Genomic DNA, 23963 nt, shown 5'->3' with positions numbered 1-23963 from the left:
GAAGTTGTAAACTACTGCAGTTTATCCATACAACAAAACAATGTAAATTCAAGTTAATCACAGCAACTGGAATATTTAAATGACAGACTTAAGTCTCTCATCCAAGTCAACAAACATATGAAATGCTCAAAAAACATTAGATAGCTAACCAGGTTTCCACAGACCCGAAAACCCAAGATCCCAGACCCTTGGCCCAAATTTTGAAGGGTCCTTTCCAAAATACAGGAGTCCTGTCCCAACACGTCATATAATTTACTATAACATTTTTTCATTTTTTTAAATTAGTTTATCTCATTTTTTTTAATACAAACATGCTATAACACTCTAGAAAAAGTAATCCAAAATGTTACTATCCTAATACTGTTAACACTTTCAGAATGTCACGGAAATAGTTTTGTCGTTTTATTTGGCAAACTAAGCTAAATCAGCGATAGTTTCCTCAAATAATGAGCACTTATCATAAAAAACTGCATTGAAAGTCAGGTTTTTTTAGAATTTTGGAAATAATGCATTTGACATCGGTTAATTAGACCGTGAACGGACTTCTAAACTTATTTTTGCTTTCGAAATTCATCAAATTTGTGAAGTTACTCTTGTTGAATTTACGATATGATTCACTAAACAATGATCTAATTTAAAGTTGGCATGAAAAATCTTGCAGGCACTTTTCACATGCTCGGTAATTAGCTGTACGATAATTTAATAATTGGCGCCTTTTTGACAGTACAGATCGCTTTATGAATAATTCAACACTTCATTGATTTCTTGTTACCTATGTGCACTCGCCGTGACGTAACTTGCTGATAAAAAATCAGCGAGGCATGTCCACAGAAAAGGGCGGATTTAGCAGATTCAAGAGAGAACATGACCGCGTGAGTTAATTTTGAAACACGTGTCTATCGTGAAATAGTTTTACTGAAGGAAATTAATGATAATGAAAAAAGGATTTAATCAAAGGAAAATGCCACGGTCCCGAAGTATGTACTGCTACAGGCTGAGTAATTCTGCCAGGGTCCTTTGAAGCTGCTTTGAAAAATCTCCGGGTCGGACCCAGGGTCCCGGGTCAAATGGAACCCCTGGCTAACTATTATCTGTTGTCCCTATAATTTGTTCCTTTTTTTTTCATTTTAATAAATACTTCTAATAAGGAGCTGCATTTTCAGAACGCAAAATCAATGTAAATCATGCCCTCGGGTGTATGACAACGGAAGTTTTTGATGTTTAAATAATTAAACGTGAAGATCATATGAAGGTCAAGGACATCTATAATGTATATGCGAGTTTGTTGAGTGTGAGTATGAACTAAACTAAATTAAGTCATTTATGTGGGATGTAGGACCAAAAACGTTGTTTATTAAATTTTTAAGTTTGAAGGTGAAGGTCAATGACATCTATATATAGGTAGGTTTGTTGAGTGCAAGTATGAACTAAATTGGGTCATTTATGTGGGCTGTAGAACCAAAAATGTTGTTTATTAAAGTTTTTTAAGTTGAAGGTGAAGGTCAAGATGATTGCCATATATACAGGTCAGTTTGTAGGTCTTGTCATAAGGGTTGTTGAGTGGGAGTATGAATTAAATCAGGTCATTAATGTGGGCTGTAGGCAAAATGGTAAAATCTGGTTAACAAAAATGCTGTTTTTTTAATGTTTTAGTTTGAAGGTGATGGTCATAATTATGAAGGTCAAAGTAGGTCTTGCCAAAAGGTTTCGTGAGTGTGAGTATTAACTAAATTGAGTCATCAATGCGGACTTTAAGACCATTAAATTTTATTTTTTAGATTTTAAATTTGAATGTAAAGGTCATAATTATGAGGTTCAAGGTCATCTATATATAGGTCAATTTGTATGTTGCTGAGTGCAAGTATGAACTAGCTGTAAGCGAAATGGTAAAATCTGATTCAATCGCTGTATGCCCAGGAGCATAAAAACTTACTCTCTTGTTTTTCTTCTGTCATTAAATAATTTATGATGTAATGATGGAGTCTAAATGTTTCATGTGTCCAAATGTGCAAAAGATAACCGTTTTAAGTGTCTGTGTATTATGGTGAACATTAAATTTTTGTGGTATGTTATTCGAATATTCATGTACCAACATAAAGGCTGCATATGACTGTTTGTGCCAGGTTATTCTAATACCAAAGACTGCATAAAAAAAGTTACCTACTGAACAAGAAAAATGAAAAGAAAAATCTTATGTAAGTTTGATCTTGACCTTTTACAGGTAGGGGTCCTGAACATGATATGTTGTCCTGTTATGGTATATATCTTTACCGTGTTATCTAAATATCCACCTCTGCATAAAAAGGCTATATATCAGAAAAGAAAACTTCTCTTAAATCTTTTGACCTATAAATGTGACCTTAATCGTTGAGATAGGGGTCTGGACTTTGCAAGCAACATGTCATTTTGTGATGGTGGTTATTTCTACCAAGTTACTTCAAAATCCAAGAATGCACAACAAAGAAATTAGCCAGACCACACACACACACACACACACAAACAAGTGAACAGACTCACAAACATGTGGACAGGGGTTTAAAACTGTTATGGATGAGGCGATTCAAAAAATTAAATCCCACTGAAACTCTACATTCAATGACCTGCAATGAACATACACAAGCCGGAATTAATACTTCTTCAAACATCTGGTTAAAAAATAGTACACAAAAAATATGCATAATAATCAAGTACTGAAAAGTTGTTGGACTGTAGCCAAAATCACACTGTATCATTTCAATGCTGCTTTCAGATTCCATTCAGACAAAACTTTTAAATTTAGTCAAGACAGAATATTAATAAAACTTGTAGAATCATAACTGCAAAAATATACAGTCATATACGAGGACCACTTCAAATTAGTCTGAAAAATCTCTGAGGGAGAATCTGTGGCTAAGTGGTTAAGGTCACTGACTTCTAATCACTTGCCCCTCACCTCTGTTGGTTCAAAACCTCGCTTGCACCTGAGGAAGCATTCGATCATCGATTCAAGTATTATTCTACAAAGGTGCCAACCTGTGCCTGAAATAATGCTCAGAGGGGTACCTGGCATCTTTCCACCATGAAAAGCTGGAAAGTCGCCATATGATCTATTAATAGTATAATTGTGTTGATGTGATGTTAAACTAAACAAAAAAATCCCTGAAAGACATGATTATCATTTTTGCAAATAACACTACCTTATCATACAGCAGCTACTATTTTAGCCCGGGGAAAACAAAGATGTATGCATTTTGAAATCCTTACCTGGTGGAAGAGTACAATTTTAGAATTCATAACAACTAGTATCATGAATGCTTGAGTACAATCACATCTAAAATGTAGGTCCAGTTCCTGGGTGGGAGAATGGAGGAGGGGTGTGAGGCATTTTATAACTGCTGTATCATGGAGGAAGCTCATACTGTATTTAAAGTTCAAAACTGTGGCGAAAGTGAAATTGTAAACATGAAGGATGACCTTTTACTTAAAGTATAAACAACATTCCAAGTGTTCAAAATATGCACTGTAGACAGTGTCATAGGTACACCTCTGTTGTTTATATTACTTGTGTGTCTAACTCCAGTCTGCATAATAAAGTTTGTAAGCTTTCATTTCTAATTTTGATCTGTCTGACACTGAAATAAAATGTACCACAGTTTGGATAATTTTCATGTCACATGACAACTGACATTAATTTGGCTTCACAAATATCTATACTGGGATTATGCTCTTATTTTCAATTCACCAACATTACGACAATTACCCAATGTTGAATGTACAGCACACCACCAAGTTAGTTTATGTTAAATGACCACAGGGCATTCAACTTTACACATCAATACATTATGAAGATCTAGGCCAGCGATCACACACTATCCAATGACAGACCAATCACACATTACACACAAAGTCATACTTAATGGTGCCCCCAGGTCTACACACTACAGGCACACTATAATTTCTTAATTATCAACACTTCTGGAAAATAAATTCTTCACTGAAACCAGTGTGTTCATTTTTATTGTAAAAATATATACACAAAATAAACCTGAAATATGATTTTTTGTCAGATCATGCAAAATCATTCTGCTTATTTCAAATGCAAACTTCAAGCACGTATTTAAACAAATATGTCTTCAGTCTTGTTAATTGATGTATTATTGCAGAACTTAATTTTGAATTCTGATTTAGCCAATTTTCAATGAAAGGTTTCTTATAATAATTCACTTTTTAAGGGATGTGTCTCTCCTACTTTATGATGTCTTCCTCCCTCCCAGCAATTTTTTTAAAAGAATAAAAACAAAAAGTTTCAGTGTTTTCTTGGCGGCTAGTTACACGTATTTGTATAAAAAAATAAATGTGTGGAACTAAATGGTACCCTGCTTGATGCTACCACTGTACAATGACTGTTAAATGACAATGTAAGACTACTTAAACTTTCATTTTACCTTGGGTTGGCGATATGAAATCAGAAGCAGAGCAGGGGGTGGGGAATATCAAAATGCCTGAAAATTATCTGAACTGCCTTCTTCAGATTTCTTCAAAATTCAAATTAAAAATACTTATGGTCATCTTATTTTCAACAAAGTAAAGTTTAAGTTGAAATATGAAAATACTGCCAAACTGTTCTTTTCATGTCTGCATTTGTAATTAGACTTGTGGGAATAAATTTATTGATAAAATCTCTTTTTTGGAAATATATTGTACTCTGATTTTATTAAATTCAAATATTTAGCTATACAAATTGCCCAAAAGTGGTGGTTAACACATTAAGAAATGTAAATATTCTTTCTGTTGTCGAAATTTGCATGGAAGATTTGTCAGGTGTGAACAGTTTCTGACCAAGACTTAGAATAATTAGCAGAAGGATCTGCATCTAGACTTTGAACAAGACACCTTTCAGTGTTCAAAATCGAAGTCAAAGACTCTTTGACATTCCTGAACACCGATTCCTACGGATCATGCAGTTTTCCCCAAAAATTGACTTTATATCAGGTTTTTTATTCCCCTTTGCCCAAATACTGAGTTATTTTCCCCCCAAATCACAGGCCTGGGCCCCTTCCCCTCCTGCTACAAAAAAACCCTGGGTAGAAACAAAAGCAAGCATAATACAATGTAGTACTGTAACTGTGAGCACCTTTGCCTGTATACAAGGCTGAAGTCGCATCCGGGAGGCTGGGGAACCTTTAACAGATTCAGTATAACAAAAATGCCATGCTGAAACACTGCCCGTGTGAAACCAGCTGAATTCAAAAATCAAGACTCATTTTGAATTGTATTTGCGATCTTTCTGTGCTTTTGATTTTTGTTTTTACCTGACTATTGACTCCCATTTTTGTCGGCGACCAAAGTTCTAACAACGAATTTGTCCAAAGGTTTGAGAGAATTGATTATGTTTCCGGTTTCTATTCGCAGAGTTACCGTGTGCAAAATCACGTGAGACAAAGACCCAATCAGAATGCGGAAAAAGACGCTAAATTTAGAAGCAAGTGTATGGTTTTCCAAAACTGCAGCAATCAAGAAGCCCTCGGTGGGTAAAACATGGATTTCATAGATAAGATTATTGTACCCCCCGACAACAAAGTTGTAAGGGGGGGGGAGGGGGGTATCTGCGTTCTAGTTGTTTATCCCTGCTTCTGTCCTGCGCACGTAGTGTCCTTTTAGAAAGCAGAATCTTGTGACGCACCATCTTGTGCCACTCTTATCCCCTTGACAGCAATTTAATGAAACTTCACACAAGTGATCAGTACCAACAGTAGTTGTGCATTGGGCATGTTAGGTTCTTTTAGAAAAATTTTTTGCAGAGTTATGGGACTTTGTTTTTTTGTTACTATACTTAATATACATAGACACAATCTTGTGCGCACCATCTCTCCTTATAAATCCCCTTGACACAATTTAATGAAACTTCACACAAGTGATCAGTAACAACAGTAGTTGTGCATGGGGCATGTTAGGTTCTTTTAGAAAAAAAATTGGCAGAGTTATGGGACTTTGTTTTTTTTATTACTATACTATATACATAGACACAATCTTGTGCACACCATCTCTCCTCATCCCCTTGACACAATTTAATGAAACTTCACACAAGTGATCAGTATCAACAGTAGTTGTGCATGGGGCATGTTAGGTTCTTTTAGAAAAAAAAATTGCAGAGTTATGGGACTTTGTTTTTTTTGTTACTATACTATATACATAGACACAATCTTGTGCGCACCATCTCTCCTCATCCCCTTGACACAATTTAATGAAACTTCACACAAGTGATCAGTAACAACAGTAGTCGTGCATGGGACATGTTAGGTTCTTTCAGAAAAAAAATTTGCAGAGTTATGGGACTTTGTTGTTTGTTACTATACTTAATATACATAGACACAATCTTGTGCGCACCATCTCTCCTCATCCCCTTGACACAATTCAATGAAACTTCACACAAGTGATCAGTACCAACAGTAGTTGTGCATGGGGCATATTAGGTTCTTTCAGCGACAAAAATTGCAGAGTTATGGGACTTTGTTTCTTGTTAACATACTATGTACATACAGTCTGCATATGCAATCTTGTGCATGCCTAATCTACCAAACTCTTGCACACAATTTAATGAAACTCCACACAAGTAATCAGTACCAACTCTAGTTGTGCATGGTGCATGTTACATTCTTTTAGATAAATATTCTGCATAGTTATGGGACTTTGTTGTTTGTTACTATACTGTATACATACAGTCTATATACATACAGTCCACATAATTATGCAATCTTGTGTGCGTCAAATTGCAATGTACTGTGTCAGTGCATGCGGGGGGTACATTCATCACCTTTAGTGATAGTTCTAGTTTTATCACCTCCATAAACTTCAAGCAAAAGTTTTACTAAATTATTCTTGGTTTTTGCTCAATCTAAATTACCTGAAAATGTATGCTTGTCTGCTGACAAACAGACTGAAAAAAATGCACTTGTCCGCCAGGAAAAGTCCCAAGTCGGACATAGGAATTCCACACCCCTAATGTTCTACATGTTCATCCCCTATGCTCAGTTTGGGTCAAAGTGTCTGTGTGTAGCACTATGCCCTGCCATGCCAGAAGAGTGCAGGACACTATGTGCCTGAAGAGTGCAGGACATTGTGTTCTATTCCCGACTTCTTCAAATTACAGATAAGTAATTCAAATATACAGTGACAGATGACAAGTAGTAAATTCCTGGTAAAATTCTAACTGCAAATGGCTATGTTCAAAAAGTTAAAATGGAACTAATTAATGGTTCATCATGCACAATTTCGTTCTTGTATATTCATCAATAGATAATTAAATTGCCAATTAAAAGATTTTATCTTATTTATGAAATTTTTTTGTCCATAATTAATACTTTTAAAAATGTTAATGAACTTCGCTATTTTGAATCAGTTCCAGGTATTTTTGGGCCATATACTGTATGTTCATGTCTACCTGTTGATGCCTATGTTAGTTTAGGGAAATGGGTTTCAGAATGCTAATAATGTTGACTCAGCTTTATAATTGTTCGAGTCACACATAACAATAACTTTTAATTTAAAAATAAGAGCACAATAAATGAAGTAACTTTTTACTGTCATTATTTTTTTAACATTGAAACAAGCCATTATTCAATGTAAACTGGTCCGGACTAACTACTGACCATGAATTCAAGGCATAAATGTAAATAAATGGGGTAATAATATAGAGTATTTAAGGGTGAACAAGGGAAGCCTGAGATTTACAAGTTAACCAACTATTTGGTATAGAAATATGATTATTTGGAATACCCAAATTTATTGATTTTTTTTTAATTATACATTTTTTTTAACAAAAATATTTCAAAATTCATATACTTAGTGTGAGTGGTGTATAATGTACATGTATCTTATCCATACATGTATTAAATTTATTTCTGTAAATCTTCCACCAAGAAGAGAACAGCCCTGTATTTTCTCCAGCATCTCAAGTCAACATAAGAATTTAAGATATTCTTATAATAAATACCTTGAAAAAGTATATATATGTTAAAACCTATATAGACCTAGACTGTATACAGAGTTAAGGATTAAAAAAATAACAATTTTCTAATATTTGCACCAGTGTTTGTTATTAGCTGTGACCTTCAGATTAGGAATTTAGTAGTCTGTTTTATGAAGGTAAATATCCGGACCCTAAGAATCGTTCATAATGAGCCCTTTTTCAAATTAATGTCTGATGAAATATTGTTTACTAAATTCAAGGCCGTGCCACTGACCAAAAATATATGGCCTGTGACAGACCAGACTTTTATAAGTGAGTAAAAGTGGGCAGCTTAGCAACACATTTCTCATTTATTGTGTACCCAACACAAACCACAACACTGGTAAATTAAATTCACCATACTTACTGATAAATCGAGACTGCTCGAATCTTTGCTGGATACGGCCCGTACAACTCCGGACCGCCATTCCCACTCAGATATTTTTTGGATTTTAAGCTTTTGAGGGCTCCGAACGGAGATAAAACGTTTTCCAACCAACTCTTCCCTATAGCGGCAAGCCATATTACACTTTACGTATCCATATTGAGTAAATATATTCCAAAATCCAGAGAATTTTGCTAAATTATCCGTTGGAATGTCTACTCACAAGATTACGCTGCGTAATGATACACAGTATAACTTTGACATCTAGAAGGTCATTAGGTCACGCACTACCGCAGCAAAAACAAGTTCGCAAGAATAAAACAGAAATTTGCATGTTCTGTTTAACTGGAAAAGAAATGCAATGTACATTTTATATGCTATGTAAGAACAATTACATGCAGATTTGTTAAATCAACGTTCAGATGAAAATTAGGGAAACATAAATCAACTACCTTATGCAGTTCCCTACTTCATTTATTTTTCTTAATAGATATATCTATATTGATCTTTGCGTAAAGTTGAAAAGTAAATGCTTGCTAATTCAAATCAACACAAAACTTTCAGTTTTTCTTCTTTTGGTATATTCTTCCTAGTAATGATCTTGTGTTTCACAACCGAATTTGGAATCTTTCCAAAATTCGGAAATATTAGCCAATTTCAGTGACACCTGTCATATCTAGGGAAGATCTCAAACGTTTTTTTAGTCAAACGGCTTAACAAACAAATTTACTTATTATGATTATTCATTATAAGCTTGCGTCCTTGACCTAAAGCAGGTATATATATCTTACGGACAGGTTTTCATAGAAGCTCACTAAGTGATAAAAATAGGTTACTAGGTCATATAATCGAGCACAAAGACATTTATAGCGATGCTATTGTACTGTAAGAGTATTATAAATTGCTCGTTTTATACTGTCACTCACGGGCTTATCTACGTCATGAAGCATAGTCAGAATTAATGCAGTTTGTTTTTATAGAACATTATAATTAGGCATAGTGACCTAGCTTTTGACACCGGATAACCATAGCCTTACAATGTTTTTCAATCAAGGTGAAACTGGGTTATCTGGGGTCAAAACCTATGTCACTTTTTCAGAACAATAACGGATTTTCTACCAACATGATCAGTATGGCATTTTTCTTAACTTAGATCTACGTAAAACATTGTCATAATGGTATCACCTTGGTTTTTACAAAATCAAAAAAAAAAAAAACATTGACACACATTTGGCTGGGTTTTCATGACGCTTGGAACTTATATGTCAAAACTAGGTCACTAGGTCAGATACTGGAAAATCTAATGAAATCTAAGTTATTTTCAAAACTGAGTAACCTTGTTAGAACTAGGTAAAAATGTCATATTCTAAGAAAACCTTGTTGATGCTCTGATGGCCATTTCCATCAGAAGTGCATGGGAAGGCTTGTGTTACTCAGGTGAGCGATATAAGGCCACTTTGACATTTGGTTCTTCCACGAAAGTGAAAGTGTGTGTGTGTGGGTGTGTGTGCGTTTGTGCAGGATATAGCCTCAAAAGTAGCTGTATTGACAACGCTTATTTACTGTGTCTACAAATTAAGGTATTGTTCTGAGAAATAAATAATGATAAATTTGGCCTATGATACGTTAAAATATACTTTAAATCCGGGATGATCAACTCAAAATTCACAGTGCCTTGATAAATACCGTTTTTTAAGAGCACTATTTTGAATACGTGAACTTTCTGAATGTACGATTTCACGTGCAGTGGCCAAACTATCCTCATTAAAGACATGTAAAGTACATCAAAATACATTCGGTAACTTTGCAATAGTGTGATAATACAAAAGGGTTGGACCCGTCCCTGGGTGTCAAATATAGTTTTCAAATATAAATTTACATTTATAGTAGAAGAGTTTTAAGATAACAAGCCGTGTATTGTACCGGGGATAGTTTTCATGACGAAAAATGCGCATGAAATAAGACAATAATCCGGTATTTCACTAATCTTACTTTGCTTACGATGTATGTCACTTGCATTCTCATTGAATTTGAACTTGAAAATTACGTTTGTCCTTTGCCGCCTGTTTCTGGTTCCTTGTAAATCTTATATTGCTGGGGCTTACAGAAGAAAAAGAATCACTTAATAATGATAAAATAAAAATAAATACCAAAGAACATCTGAAAACATTTGATTTAGTGAGTATAATGTGATGTTTACTCAATTTATAACTAGAGACTTTTTTTCTTTGATACTTCCTTTCGAAATGAACTGAAATGACAGGTTCAGTACAAGCTGAAACAGCTGTGACTGCGTGATTATACAAAATCGGCTTCATCTTTGACTATTCTTAAACTGGTGGTAGGTGCAGATGGGAATATCCTGCTCGATGATAACTGTTTCTGGCGGTAACGAGGCTCCACCGAGTTACCGCTTAAGCCGGATATTTCCATCTGTACCTACCACCAGTGATTGAATCTTTTTCTTGCATGCCATATTCAACAAATAAAAGTAAAAATGAATTAAAACAAATTATTTTCTTATAGCACTTTTTTCTTATAGCAGCGTATTAACAAAGCGCGGGAACTTTACGTCTGTAAAACAACGTAATAGTTCCGGTTTTGTTTTATCATCTGCAGTAAAACGTTATGTTTTTTTCCGTTAAATGACGTCTTTTGAATCGAGAAATATGTGATGAGGATCGAGGAGCAACTATTAAGGTATTTGATTTTTACTCCGTTTTACGTAAAACATAATTATTACTACGCAAACCTACAACGCAGTTGTGCTTCATTATACGTCATTTACAGCACGAGAGTTTTACAACCCGGGGTGTAAGATGGAGTTTTCCAGCACCGGCGAAATCACCAGAAATCCCCGTCTGGTATGCAAGAAAATACAGCTGCATCCCCTATATGCTTCTTGCTGCACTTTACTATTGCATGTGGTAGCTAGCTTTTGCAACGCCGATTTCAACAATAAAAAAAAGTCTCAGAAATTTACGTTTTCTAAAAATGTTGAAATTTAATGTGCTTTGAATGTGCATAAAATATAAAATATCTACAGTAGCTGCAACGGGGATATTTTTCACAATATTTGCATATTCTTTAAATATCTAAGATATTGTTATATTACCACCATACTGTATTTCACAGTTTTATATTTTGTTAATAATTTGCATCTGATTTGCTTTCAAGTTTTTTCTTTAAACTGAATTGCGAATTATATAAGCCTGTGTAAAATACGTTTTAAATCTTTCTAATTTTAATTTGTATGGTTTACCAACAAATGAACAAAGGATCTAATATATTAAAATTAGTTTCCATGGTTATCAAATCAAGACTTCCACGCTAAAAAAGAAAAGATATGCGACAGGCGCATACTTGTAGATTGAGAATAATTATCAGTTTCTCAATTTACTTACTTCTTGTTTTGTTTTCTGAAAACAGCATTTTCCCTCATCCTCATTTCTTGTTATATTCATATGCTTAACATTTTCCGAGTATTTTCAAAATAGCAAATTGATACGCCACAACTATAAAGTGTGGCCCCAGTTTAAAGCTAATCATTTTTTCGTTGTTGTTTTTTTTTTTTTGTTTTTGTTTTTGTTTTTTTTTACTGAAAATTGTTTCCTGCATGAAATATGATTCCTGTTGTTTTTTTTAAGTCAGCAATGACGTTAGATACAGTGCAAAAACAAACACACACACATGTGGAGGTTATGTAACAAAATCAACTCAGTATGTCCGACCAGATCAAAGAGAACAAGGCAGTCTGAAAGACAGCTAAATCCCCCGCCACTGCTATGGATAGTGAAAGGATAAACCTTGGATTTTAGCTGTGACCTTGACCTTAAACTGACATGGCTGACTCGTGAATTCTGCACAACGTCTTGATGTGGTGATCATTTGACCCAAGTTTCATGAAAATCCTTCAAGGGGTTTAGGAGATACAGAGCTGAAACCTTTGACCTTCAGTTGTGACCTTTACCTTGAGTTGACATGGCTGACTCATGAGTTCTTGATGAGGTGATCAGTTGACCCAAGTTTGATGAAAATCTTTCAAGGGGTTTAGGAGATCTACAGAGTGGACACCAAATGGAAGGCTCAAACCTTCGACCCTTAGTTGTGACCTTGACCTTGAGCTGGCATGGTTGACTCATAATTTCTGCACATCGTTCTGATGAGGTAATCATTTGACCCAAGTTTTATAAAATTCCTTCAAGGGGTTTAGGAGATACAGAGCGGACACGAAATGGAAGGCTCAAACCTTTGACCTTCAGTTGTGACCTTGACCTTGAGCCGACATGACTGACTCATAAGTTCTGCAAATCGTCTTGATGAGGTGGTCGTTTCACCCAAGTTTGATGAAAATCCTTCAAGGGGTTTAGGAGATATAGAGCGGACACAAAATGGAAGGCTCAAACCTTTGACCCTAAGTTGTGACCTTGATCTTGAGCCAGCATGACTGACTCATGGGTTCTGCACATCGTCTTGATGAGGTGATCATTTGACCCAAGTTTTATAAAATTCCTTCAAGGGGTTTAAGAGATATAGAGCGGGCACAAAATGGAAGGCTCAAACATTTGACCTCGAGTTGTGACCTTGACCTTGAGCCGGCATGGCTGACTCATGGGTTCTGCACATCGTCTTGATGAGGTGATCATTTGACCCAAGTTTTATAAAATTCCTTCAAGGGGTTTAGGAGATATAGAGCGGACACAAAATGGCAGGCTCAAACATTTTACCTCGAGTTGTGACCTTGACCTTGAACCGACAAGGCTGACTCATGGGTTCTGCACATCGTCTTGACGAGGTGATCATTTGACCCAAGTTTCATGAAAATCCTTCAAGGGGTTTAGGAGATATGGACCGGACACGATTTTGTTACGGAAGGACGGACGCAGAACATTCCTATAATCCCTCCGCCACGGCGGGGGATTAACAAAGGGACGGACGAACACATGCAGACGGATGGAAGCAAGACAACGCTAGAAAATGCATCCACCAAACTTCTCCGTTTTCAATGGATAATCATTATCACAGTCTCATTGTTTATAATACATTATTTAACCCTAGTACATACTTTAGTCGAATTATCTACCTAGACTATCTTAAAGCATAATAGTTTTCGTCGGGAGAAAATTCGAGAATTATTTTACAGAATTCAGAAAATATTTTTTAAAAATATCTACAAATAACTTAAATCCGCCATTTTGTAAGCAAATGGCTATATATCATTTTGATAGAATATTGAAATGTTCATAACTTTAGATGTATAAGAAGACCCCTCTGACGGGAGTAACACTGAGACAACCATCCCCACTAAGGTGACATGAGGAGTGTTGCCATTTTTCATTACCTGTCATGAAATGAATCTGCAAAAACAATGATCTAACAAGAATTGTTTGTAATACACGTATGATCCCATGATAGTCCCATTTTCAGTCCTGTGATCACTATGACCTTTACCTACTAACCTCCAAAACACTAGGGATCATCTACTTTATAAGCCTAATCATGCTATCAAATTTGAAGATACTGGGTCAATATCTCAAGGTATTGAGCGGAAACAGTTTTCAAAGTTCAGACCCCTGTGACCTTGACATTTGACTTACTGACCCAAAACAATAAGGGTCATCTACTTCATAAGCCCAATCATGCTATTAAGTTTGAAGATACTAGGTCAAGTTGTTATCAAGCAGAAACCTTTTACGAGATTCAGGCCCCTGTGACCATGACCTTTGACTTATTGACCCTAAAAACAAAAGGGGTTATCTTCTTCAGAAGCTCAATCATGCTATCAAGTTCGAAGGTTCTGGATCAAGTGGTTCTCAAGAGCTGAAATACCTTTCAATGTTAAGGTCCCTGTGACATTGACCTTTGACCTACTGACTCCAAAAAAAACCCAAAAAAAAACAATAGACGTCATCTACTTCACAAGTCCAATCATGCTACCGAGTTAAAAGGTTTTCGGTCAAGTGGTTCTCAAATTACTGAGTGGAAACTATTTTCAAATTTCAAGACCCTGTGACCTTAACCTTTGACTTAATGATCCCAAAAACAAAAGGGATCACCTACTTAATAAGCCCAATCATGCTATCAAGTTTTACGGTTCTTGATCAAGTGGTTCTCAAGTTACTTTGTAGAAATAGATTCAAGGTTCAAGTCCCGTGAGCTTGACCTTTGACCTATTTAATCTCTAAAACAATAGGTGTCATTTACTTTATAATCCAATCATCCTACCCACTTTGAATGCTCTGAGATAAGTGGTTCTCTAGTTATTGGGCGGCGACCGTTTTCAATGTTCAGGCCGCTGTGATTTACCCCAAAAACAATAGGGATAATCTATTTCGTAAGTCCAATCATGCTACTGAGTTTGAATGTTCTGGGTCAAGTGGTTCTCAGATTATTGGGTGGAGAGCGTTTGCTCTACCGACCGACCGACAAGAGCGGAGCAACATACACCGCTTCGTCGAAGTGGGGCATAACAATGAAAGCCAAGCTCAAGAAAAGCAACAACTCAATCAAAATCCCATTACAGTGTATGCATAAATGTAACATAGACATGGTAAAAATATCGACAACATAGACGTTACAAACAAAGAAAATAACGAAAATAACACCAATGACTGAATGAATACCGCCTTAGAATAGTCAATGCCAAAAACACCACGGTTAATGGCGCCCACAAAACACAACATGTTCTAAAAGACAATATAGATAAATGTTATTTCCGTTGAGTCTTCTTTTAATTCGCACTCATGCGTTTGTTTCTTTTGACGGATCTTCTTTCTGCTGACGCCGTATCTGGTAATCATGCAACTACCTAGATACCGTTTTGTGATGATTGCGGAAAAGAGGGACACCAGAAGTCCAAAATCTGTCACTGTCTGTAACTCATTTTTGATAAAAAAGGAGATCAATGGCTTTCCGGTCCACTAAAATAAGACACAAGGAAAGATGAGATGTACTGTACGATGAACAAACCTGACCTCGAAGGACTGCAATTCGAGCTTAGCAAAAACAATTGTTAGTACCACGTAGTGCCCCACCCCAGTGCTAGATAAGCAAACACCAACAAGATGAAACTCAACAGATAGCGCAAAGAATAGGCAAAAGTGAGAACTTGGGATTATGCTAATTAAAGAGAGACTGGACAAATGGAATAGCAGAGGACATTAACTGGGCAGGTGTCTGAAACTGTTAACTTGAGTTCTGATTTAAGTAGTCGGAACAGTTGTCCCAGACGACATCGCCGTATTAAAGTAGAGGACGAATAAACGAGACATATAGTCGTTCAAGATTCTGTCTAGTTAAAAGGTATTTAAAGGAACGTAGAAGTGCAAGCCATTGCCAGGCTTTATTGACTGTGTTTGTGATATGCGCATTCCACTTGCAGTCTTCCGACAATGTTAGACCTAGATGTTTGTTTGTACTTACAGGATTTAACAAGACATTATCAAAATATAGGTCAGGATGTACAGGTTTTGTCGTTTTTCTAGAGAAGGTGCGAGTCTCAGTTTTGGAAGGATTAAAAGTGACCAGCCAAGTCCTAGACCATTTCCGAACTGTCTCGAGATCTTGGTTTAGGGTTGCTGCCGACGTAGCAGGATCATCGACAATAATGTACATACTAGTGTCTTCAGCGAACAACCTCACATTTGAACGTAAATTGAGAATAATGTCGTTTATGTAGACAAGAAATAGAGCAGGTCCGAGGATTGAGCCTTGAGGGACACCAGCATTGATAGATGACCGATCAGACGAGGTATTGGCAAATACCACTCTTTGCTTTCGAAGAGTGAGATACGATTTGAACCACTGAAGTAGGTTACCACAGACACCAATTGTGGACAATTTAAAAAGAAGACCTTTATGCCATACTCGGTCAAAGGCTTTGGAGATGTCGCAAAATACTACTCTTACTTCTTTACTGTCATCCTCGCAAATGTCATTGTAGATATACACAAGCTGATTGTGGAATCACCACGTATAAATCCTGATTGATAACTACTGAGTATGTTATTTTGTGCTAGAAAATTGAAAAAATGTTTGTGTATACATCGTTCCATAAGCTTCCCAACACAGCTAAGAAGAGATATTGGTCGGTAGTTTTGAGGGTCTGATGGATTAGACTTTTTGTAAATTGGAGAAACATTTGCTGTCTTCCAGACTGAGGGAAAGTAAGACTTGGTAATTAGTTTATTAAACAGTATAGCAAGCGGTGCAGCTAGGACGGAGGAGCCTTCTTTTAGAAGCCTTGGACTGACCATGTCCGGACCACAGGATTTAGATGGATTAATAGTCGATATTGCATCTGTAACATCTTGTTGTGAGATATAAATAGATGAAAGAATATGGGATGGTTATTCTGGGCTAACAGGTAGTGAGTGGTTGCTGTCGTTAATGTTTGATTGTTCGCAGAAATACGAACTTAAAATCAAAATTGGAGTCCGTTCAAATTGAAGCATTAAGAATAATAACGGGAGCAACTAAATATTGTAACTTAGATAAACTTTACAACGAATCCAGTATTGAGCCCTTAGTTAAGAGACGTAGAAAACACAAACTTTCCCTTTTATTTAAAATGAAAAATGAACTAGTGCCGTGTTACTTATGCAATTTGATTCCTCCCAGAGTTGATCATAGGTTTGAACTTAGACACTCTCAAAGGTTACCGTTGATACAATGTAGAACAGAGTTCTATAGAACATCTTTCGTACCCTCTGCATACGGGAATGGAACAGTTTACCAGCTTCTGTTACAGACCAAACGACCATCCATTCTTTCAAAAATGCTTTAAATGATAGAAGCAATCTGAAACCCAACGCACTGTTTAAAATTGGTCAGCGCAAGCTCCAGATGCTTCATACTCGCCTAAGACTGGGCTGTAGTTCATTAAACTTTGATCTCCATCGGCGTTCACTAATTGACTCTCCATTGTGTAGTTGTGGCTTAGTCGAAACTGTTAGTCATTTCTATTTATCCTGTCCCAACTACACCCAGCAAAGGCAAAATCTTTTGACTAACCTCCCTTGTCCCGCTACGATTGACAACCTTCTGTTCGGCAACGAGCATCTGTCTTTTGAACAAAATAAGCATGTCATAATCAAAGCTCAGCAATTCATAGCAGCGACAGGTCGTTTTGATCCGAGTCACAACGGTTGATGAGTGGGGGTCCCCGAGTAGCTGACTATATATATATATAGTTTACATTACTTTCTTCTATTTTCATATTTTTTTCATCCGTCTATATTAGGTTGAAAAATTACTTAGTTTTTACCAGGTAGTACTTCAATTTTCTTCTAAGTTAATTTTTCTACGACGTTAATCATTTAACAGTATTAATCTTGTTGCAACCTGTCATAACAAAAAAATTATTTGTATGTATTAGGAAATGGATTCATATAAGTTACCTTGTAACTTTTTTCCTAATCCTAACTGTATTTGTTACAATGATGTTTATGTTATGTGTTCTTGATTGATTGAAATAAATACTGTTTAAACTAACTTGAGTTCGATTTCTAGTCCGTCCTGTTACTAGCACTAGCAAACTTGCACATACATTCGGAATTCTGGTGATGTAAGCTTATGTATGTACTGTGCACCGTGCGATAAAAAAACTCAGTACCTTCGCATAACCGTGTTCTGTGATTTATCATCCATTATTTGGTCCTTATAATTTTCATGTCACAAATATTAAACAATCTGAGCGTCGAATTATGTTGGCTACCGCATCGGTTGTATTATTTTATTAAACTGTTAACATTTGTTACTTACACGGATCTAACAAAGTTCACAGAATGTTCTGATATTTCAAATAATGTATTAGATCTAAATATGATTATAGCAGAATATTCTATGAACTAGATTGGTAAATCTGCCCAGACCTACGACATTATAAATTTTGGTCTAGAATAATTGTGTGTACTTGTATGAAACTACTTCCAAAACTGTAAATTCAAATTTTCTTCATTTTTTTAAAGGGTATTATGTTGCCCTCCAGATCATTCAAGCTGGTAAGGACTACAAGAAATCGGCCGAGATCCATCTCTCTAAGTCTGAATCTGCCATTACTGCTGCAATGAAGAACCTGTTCTTCATGTCTGACCACAGCCTTCCAAACATGTTGATTTCTGACTTCAATGACCACTGTATTGACCAGGTAGCCTAGCTATATCATTTTTACTTATTATTTCAGGGTGACACTGAACCAGTAAAAAAATTGTTACAAATTAAAGTGTTAGATCTATCACTCTTGAAATCTCATTCTTGATGGTATAATCAATGGCCATGAGGGTACGACAAAAAAAGTTGGTAATTCTTTTTTATGTTTTGAACTCTTACCATTTTGCATTTGCTTATATGCAGTAACCAAATAAATTGAAACATAGAGACATTTTCAGTAGAATATTTGCAAATATCAGCTAATGTGTTTGGCCGCTTTAACTCTATAAGCAGAGTTAATAGGTAAATTTTATTTTTGACAGGGGTGTTCCAGCCTGAAATCCCTCAAGGTCGACAAGCATACCACTTACGAGCACAGTACGAGTGTCGACGAGATGCAGGAGTGCGTGGTTTCTGTAATTTGTGATAAATTCTTAAGTAACATAGGGGACTCAAAGTTCAGTATCATGGTGGATGAGTCTACTGATGTATCTGTTGATCAGAATATGTTGATATATGTGAGATATTTAGAACAGTCTCTTGGATCATTCTCCCCTTAAAGTGTTCTACTAGATGGACAAGCAACTCAATCTGAGTAACTTAATAGGAATAAGTACTGATGGTGCAGCTGTGATGACGGGAAAGAAGAGCGGGTTAGTGCAGCAACTGAAACAGGAAGTTCCCACACTCCTGAGCACTCACTGTATCGCCCATCGTCTGGCTCTTGCCAGTGGTCAGGCAGCAGACACTGTGCCGTACTTGCTAAAATTCCAGGAACTTGTAAATAGTATTTATAGATATTTTGACAATTCTCCCAAGAACATGTCCCGTCTGGAAAAGAAAAGTACAATATTGGAAGAATCCAGTGACTTTGTCCGCTTTAAGCAAGTGTTTCACACCAGGTGGCTCAGTTTTGAGGTCAGTGTTAGACCCATTTGTGAGAATTATAGTCCCCTCATTAGTGTGTTGGCTGAGGATAAGGGAGCTAAGGCTCAGGGTCTTCTGAAGAGCATATCCACATATAAGTTTGTTTACACATCACACTTTCTGGCAGATGTTTTGAAGCAATTAGGCATCTTGTGCAAGACTTTCCAATCAAGTTCTATTGATTTCACCAGTGTCTCTTCATGCTTGGAATAGAGAAAAGTGGAAACTTCACAGGTCGCTCAACACGACAAAAACGAAAATGTTGCAGGCTCGGTTTGATTGAGCCTGTTCATGGACGGTAGTGGAAATGCATGCTACCGTCCACGCCCTCTAGCCCCGGGTTGAGCAGAACTCAACATTTACACATGCTACAAAAAGCAATTTAGAGACATCCGCAGATGTATTCAAACGGCGGTGAACATGGAACCTTCAATGATACACGTGTTGAGGCGTGTAATTCCACGAAGAGCGGCGTTTGGTCCCCAGATAAAGTAAAGGGTTTGCCCCAAACGAGAAAACAATGGGCAGAACTAAACAAACTGGAATTTAGAAAGGGGATCTGAGGTTATGGAGCCTGCGTATCACAGGAACTGTCAAAAGACAAAATTAAAAAGCAGGCACTATATCTAAGGGGTGATCATACAATACCCAAGACTATGAACGCAGGAGTATTGGAACCACCCAGGCCGAAATGGTCATGTTGAGAAACTAAACAGTACCAATAACACGACATAAAAGTCGTGCTGAACGATCTGAGAAGATCGAAATATAACAGCCCTGATTGAATGTACGGGGAGACTTTTTACGGCCGCCACTGTTGGTGAAGTCAAGAGGCTGACTGAGTCAAAGCAAGGCAAGATGCTCAAGTGTTTCAAAGCAGCTGGTCCAGAGAGTGTTGATGGCTCTGGTGAGAGTGAGTAAGGGCCATGTAATTAATGATAGTGAGAAGCAGAGAGTGGAGGCAGAGAGGGCATGTGAGCAGTTTGGGGAGAGAGTGTTGGTGAACTTGGAGGAGAGATTTGCAGATGTGGGTGACAGTAAGATTTTGAGAGGCTTTTGTGATCCGTCTGTGTTTGTGAGAGAGGGTGAGGTTTTAGAGGAGTGTATTAGGACTGTGAGTCAGCATTTGGGTGAGGAAGATTTTCGAGAGGAGTACATGCGCTTCAGTGGTGAGGTTATAGAATGTTTTGCAAGGGTGGCAAATGATGTGAATAGTGTGTGTCAGTTGGCCTTTAGAAAGAGAGATATGTATGAATGTGTGGCTGATGCAGCTTACAGACTGTTGTGCATCCCTGTGTCGAGTGTAGGGTGTGAGAGAGGGTTTAGTGTACAGAACTTGATAAAAACCAAACATAGGAACAGACTTGATACAAGATCTTTGTATTTATTGATGAAACTTCAAATTGATGGTGGTCCAAAGCATTCATTTGATTTTGCAGCTGCATATGGTAAATGGAAGAACATGAAAAGCAGGAGAATCTGTGGTTACTAGAACTTTTCATGTTCTGCCATTTACCAAATGCTGTTGGAAAATCAGATGATCAACATGATAGTACAAGTATTCATGAAATTGCCATATTTCACATACTTTGCATTTGTTTATAATATATTTTTTGATGCAATATCTAAATCATGTTTTCATGAAAATGATAGAATACATGTATCTGTGACTGAGCTACCCACAAGTAGTGATTATTTTTTTGAAATTTGTTGATGTCTATACAGATTTCATTGTTGAATTTGTTTCCCTTCTTTGCTATATGATATATCTGTTTGATATTTGTCTTTGTTTTTGTGTGTGTGCACGTGTATGTGTGTGTTTGTGGTGTGCACGTCTGCGTGCTGTAGGTTTCGTTTTGGGGAGGCTGCGATTTTGGTACGTGGCATTCCCTGTTTGATATTTGTCTTTGTTTTCTTTTTTAGTGTAATAGTCATTTTATAAGGGAGCTAACTGAGCTTTGTTTGTACATTTTTGTGGAAAAGAGACAACTAAAACATAAACTTGTTTGGTTAAAATTGTCTCCTATTAATGATTTAAATTGTTTACAGTGCAGCCTCTCTGATTGACTACTTATCTTAACATGATAAATCAATGTATATGTGTATGCATCTGACTGTTGAGTTATTTGTAGCTTTGTTGAATGTAGAAAATAAAATAAAAAATACTGAACTGATTGATTGATTTTATATTCTTTTTGTACATTTGAAGTACATGCAATTGTTTCAATAATTGAACTACATTACAGACAATGGACATTTTGTACTTGTGTTGTTTTTTCAGGGTTGTAAAACCTAAATTTTTCGACATTATAGACCCTCTGCCGCGCGCATAATTAGTGGCGGAAAAAAAATCTGCCCAGTGGAAACCCTGCATTCCCAAGCAGCACCTCAGCACAAAGAAGTACACATTCTGTCAGTCAATCAAATAGCTTGAACTCTAAGTCGGTACAGTTGGAGGCACGGTTGCTGTCAATGTGACGTTGAATGTGAATGGACCAAGAAGGAAACCCCAAAAGCTTTTGCCAAACAATAAGAAAGTAGTCTGAAGGAAGATACATATTTCACGAATCTGGTCACCGGGAGTGGTAAGTGGATCTTCGAAAGAAACTAGGTTTTATTGAAGTTGTCCAAACTATATATCGAAAGTAGTCATTTGGTCAAAGAAAAACAAGTATATGGGGAGATTTGTCCATTAGGCATATCGCTGCGATTAAACTTATGAAATGTGTTTTTAATAGCGTCAGTGACATTCTCTTCTCTGTTGATACTGCAACCAGATTGTTTTTAGTAGAGTCTCTGTGGAGCACTGTCAAAGCCATTGGATCAGAGCAAACAGTATTTAGGTGTTGAAAAGCACGGGCAAATAACTGAACCAAGAATGATGATTCAGCTGGCTGTAGCTGGTTGAAGAAATGGGATAAAATCTATAGGAACAGCCTTTGGAAACATAGAATGCAACCAAGCAAAATAATAGCAGACTCGGTTTGATGGTGTCGGTTGGTGAGAGGCAATGGAAAAGGCAACACACCTCATGTCCTTTGCAACGGCTTAGGCGGAATATTAGTACATAGATATGGAATGGACTTCTGATCCCAAATGAGCAAAACAAAAAAGATGAACACTGAATCCAAGTACGGGGTGACTTTTTACGGCCGCCACACGGCACTTAAAGACTGAAGTTGAGATTCTTAATAAAATCTTTAGGAAGATCCTTCGGCAACATAAAAAGCAGCCAAGCTAAATAATTACAGACTCGGTTTGAATTAGTCTGTTCATGAGAGGTAATTGAAAGTGCAACTTCCCTCACGCTCCTGTCTCCCCCACTCCTAGCAATGGCTTAAGCGGAATTCTATGAAATAAGTATTGAATAGACTCCATGATCCCAAAGGACAAGGAAACATAACAACACTTGAAGTCATCTATTGACAGATGTTAATACACATCTACGGACCCGCTATTGCGATGTAATAACAGCGAAGCATGCCTCCTGAAAACTAGCAAACTGATTTCCTTCTTTGTGTTGTTAGCTTTCTCTCTTCTCTCTTGCAAGTCTTGCCTTAGCCATGATTGTCTGATTAAAAATACCTTCCAATTTTCTATATACATCTAATTAAACTTGTATATTTCTATAATGATATAACATAAAGTATCACGAAGTATACAATCGTGATGCCACCGACATCATCAGTTTAAGAAATGGCGACAGCTTCTGTCACAGAACACTTTCGATGCGGTCTTCAGCCACTACGTATGCACGCCACTTAATGAAATACACGACTCATCACAGCAATTTTTAGTTTAATGAATGTTCTATTATGTACAAATTTTCCTGGCGGTGCCAGTATTTTAGAACAAAGAACAGTCCAAGAAATCCTCTTAGGCCCAATACGATTTATTCTTTGATTGTGCCTGAAGACAGCAGGTGACAATTCAATGCCGTCTATCTTGAATTGGTTCAGAAAGCCGACTAGGAAAGGAGATGCTTTGACGTCGTTTCGTATTCTTCGCAGATTTCGTACGACCTTTAATGGGTTTCTCTTGCCTTTCGGACTCGGACTCAATGTTGTTAACAATTCTGGTCCTTTGGGATACAATAATCAGAAACCAATAAACTAACTAGAGACTTTGTCGCCATTGCCTTGCTTTTTCCTTCGTAGACAATAATTAGTTATGGACGAGGATTTAGTATGTTAATGCAACGTGAAAAAGAAATCATACAGTATACTACTAAGACCCACAGAATTGCTAGCTGAGAGGTTTGTACTTCATGTGCTTTTCCCATATCTGTTCATCATTGTTAATAACATGTCTTTGTCTATGTGCACCTAGCTAAACTGAGAATAAACGAACTAGGTCACTATGTCTAAATGAGGTAAATTTTGTTCTAAGTTTTGTGAATCGCTTTAAACACCCTAGTATGGTTTTGCCACTGACCATTCCAAGGCGGTGCCCAACGTGTTTTTTGTTTTGTTTTTGTTCTTATTTAATTCGTCCTTGTTGTCTATACATTTACTT

The 23963-nt window shown here is 36.8% G+C and overlaps 2 protein-coding genes across 3 annotated transcripts in view; one reads left to right on the top strand and one right to left on the bottom strand.

The window, feature by feature from the left end:
* The window catches only part of LOC123547522 (daf-12-interacting protein 1-like), a 115846-nt gene extending 107235 nt beyond the window's left edge, over nucleotides 1-8611 (bottom strand). For both annotated transcript variants that reach the window (XM_053551773.1, XM_053551774.1), the window contains exon 1: nucleotides 8355-8611. In XM_053551773.1, coding sequence (XP_053407748.1) covers nucleotides 8355-8510 — 156 coding nt within the window. In that variant the 5' untranslated portion in view covers nucleotides 8511-8611. The remainder of the gene's footprint in view (nucleotides 1-8354) is intronic.
* A 10251-nt stretch (nucleotides 8612-18862) lies between these two features.
* On the top strand, nucleotides 18863-21623 carry LOC128559713 (zinc finger protein 862-like). The gene has a single exon (XM_053552078.1). The coding sequence runs from the start codon at nucleotides 19095-19097 to the stop codon at nucleotides 19659-19661; it is 567 nt and encodes a 188-aa protein (XP_053408053.1). The 5' UTR covers nucleotides 18863-19094; the 3' UTR covers nucleotides 19662-21623.
* The last annotated feature ends 2340 nt before the right edge of the window (nucleotides 21624-23963 follow it).

Source organism: Mercenaria mercenaria, chromosome 9, assembly GCF_021730395.1.
Source record: "Mercenaria mercenaria strain notata chromosome 9, MADL_Memer_1, whole genome shotgun sequence".
Classification (NCBI taxonomy): domain Eukaryota; kingdom Metazoa; phylum Mollusca; class Bivalvia; order Venerida; family Veneridae; genus Mercenaria; species Mercenaria mercenaria.
The sequence above is the reverse complement of the archived record's forward strand: the minus strand, read 5'-3'. Positions and strand labels throughout refer to the sequence as shown.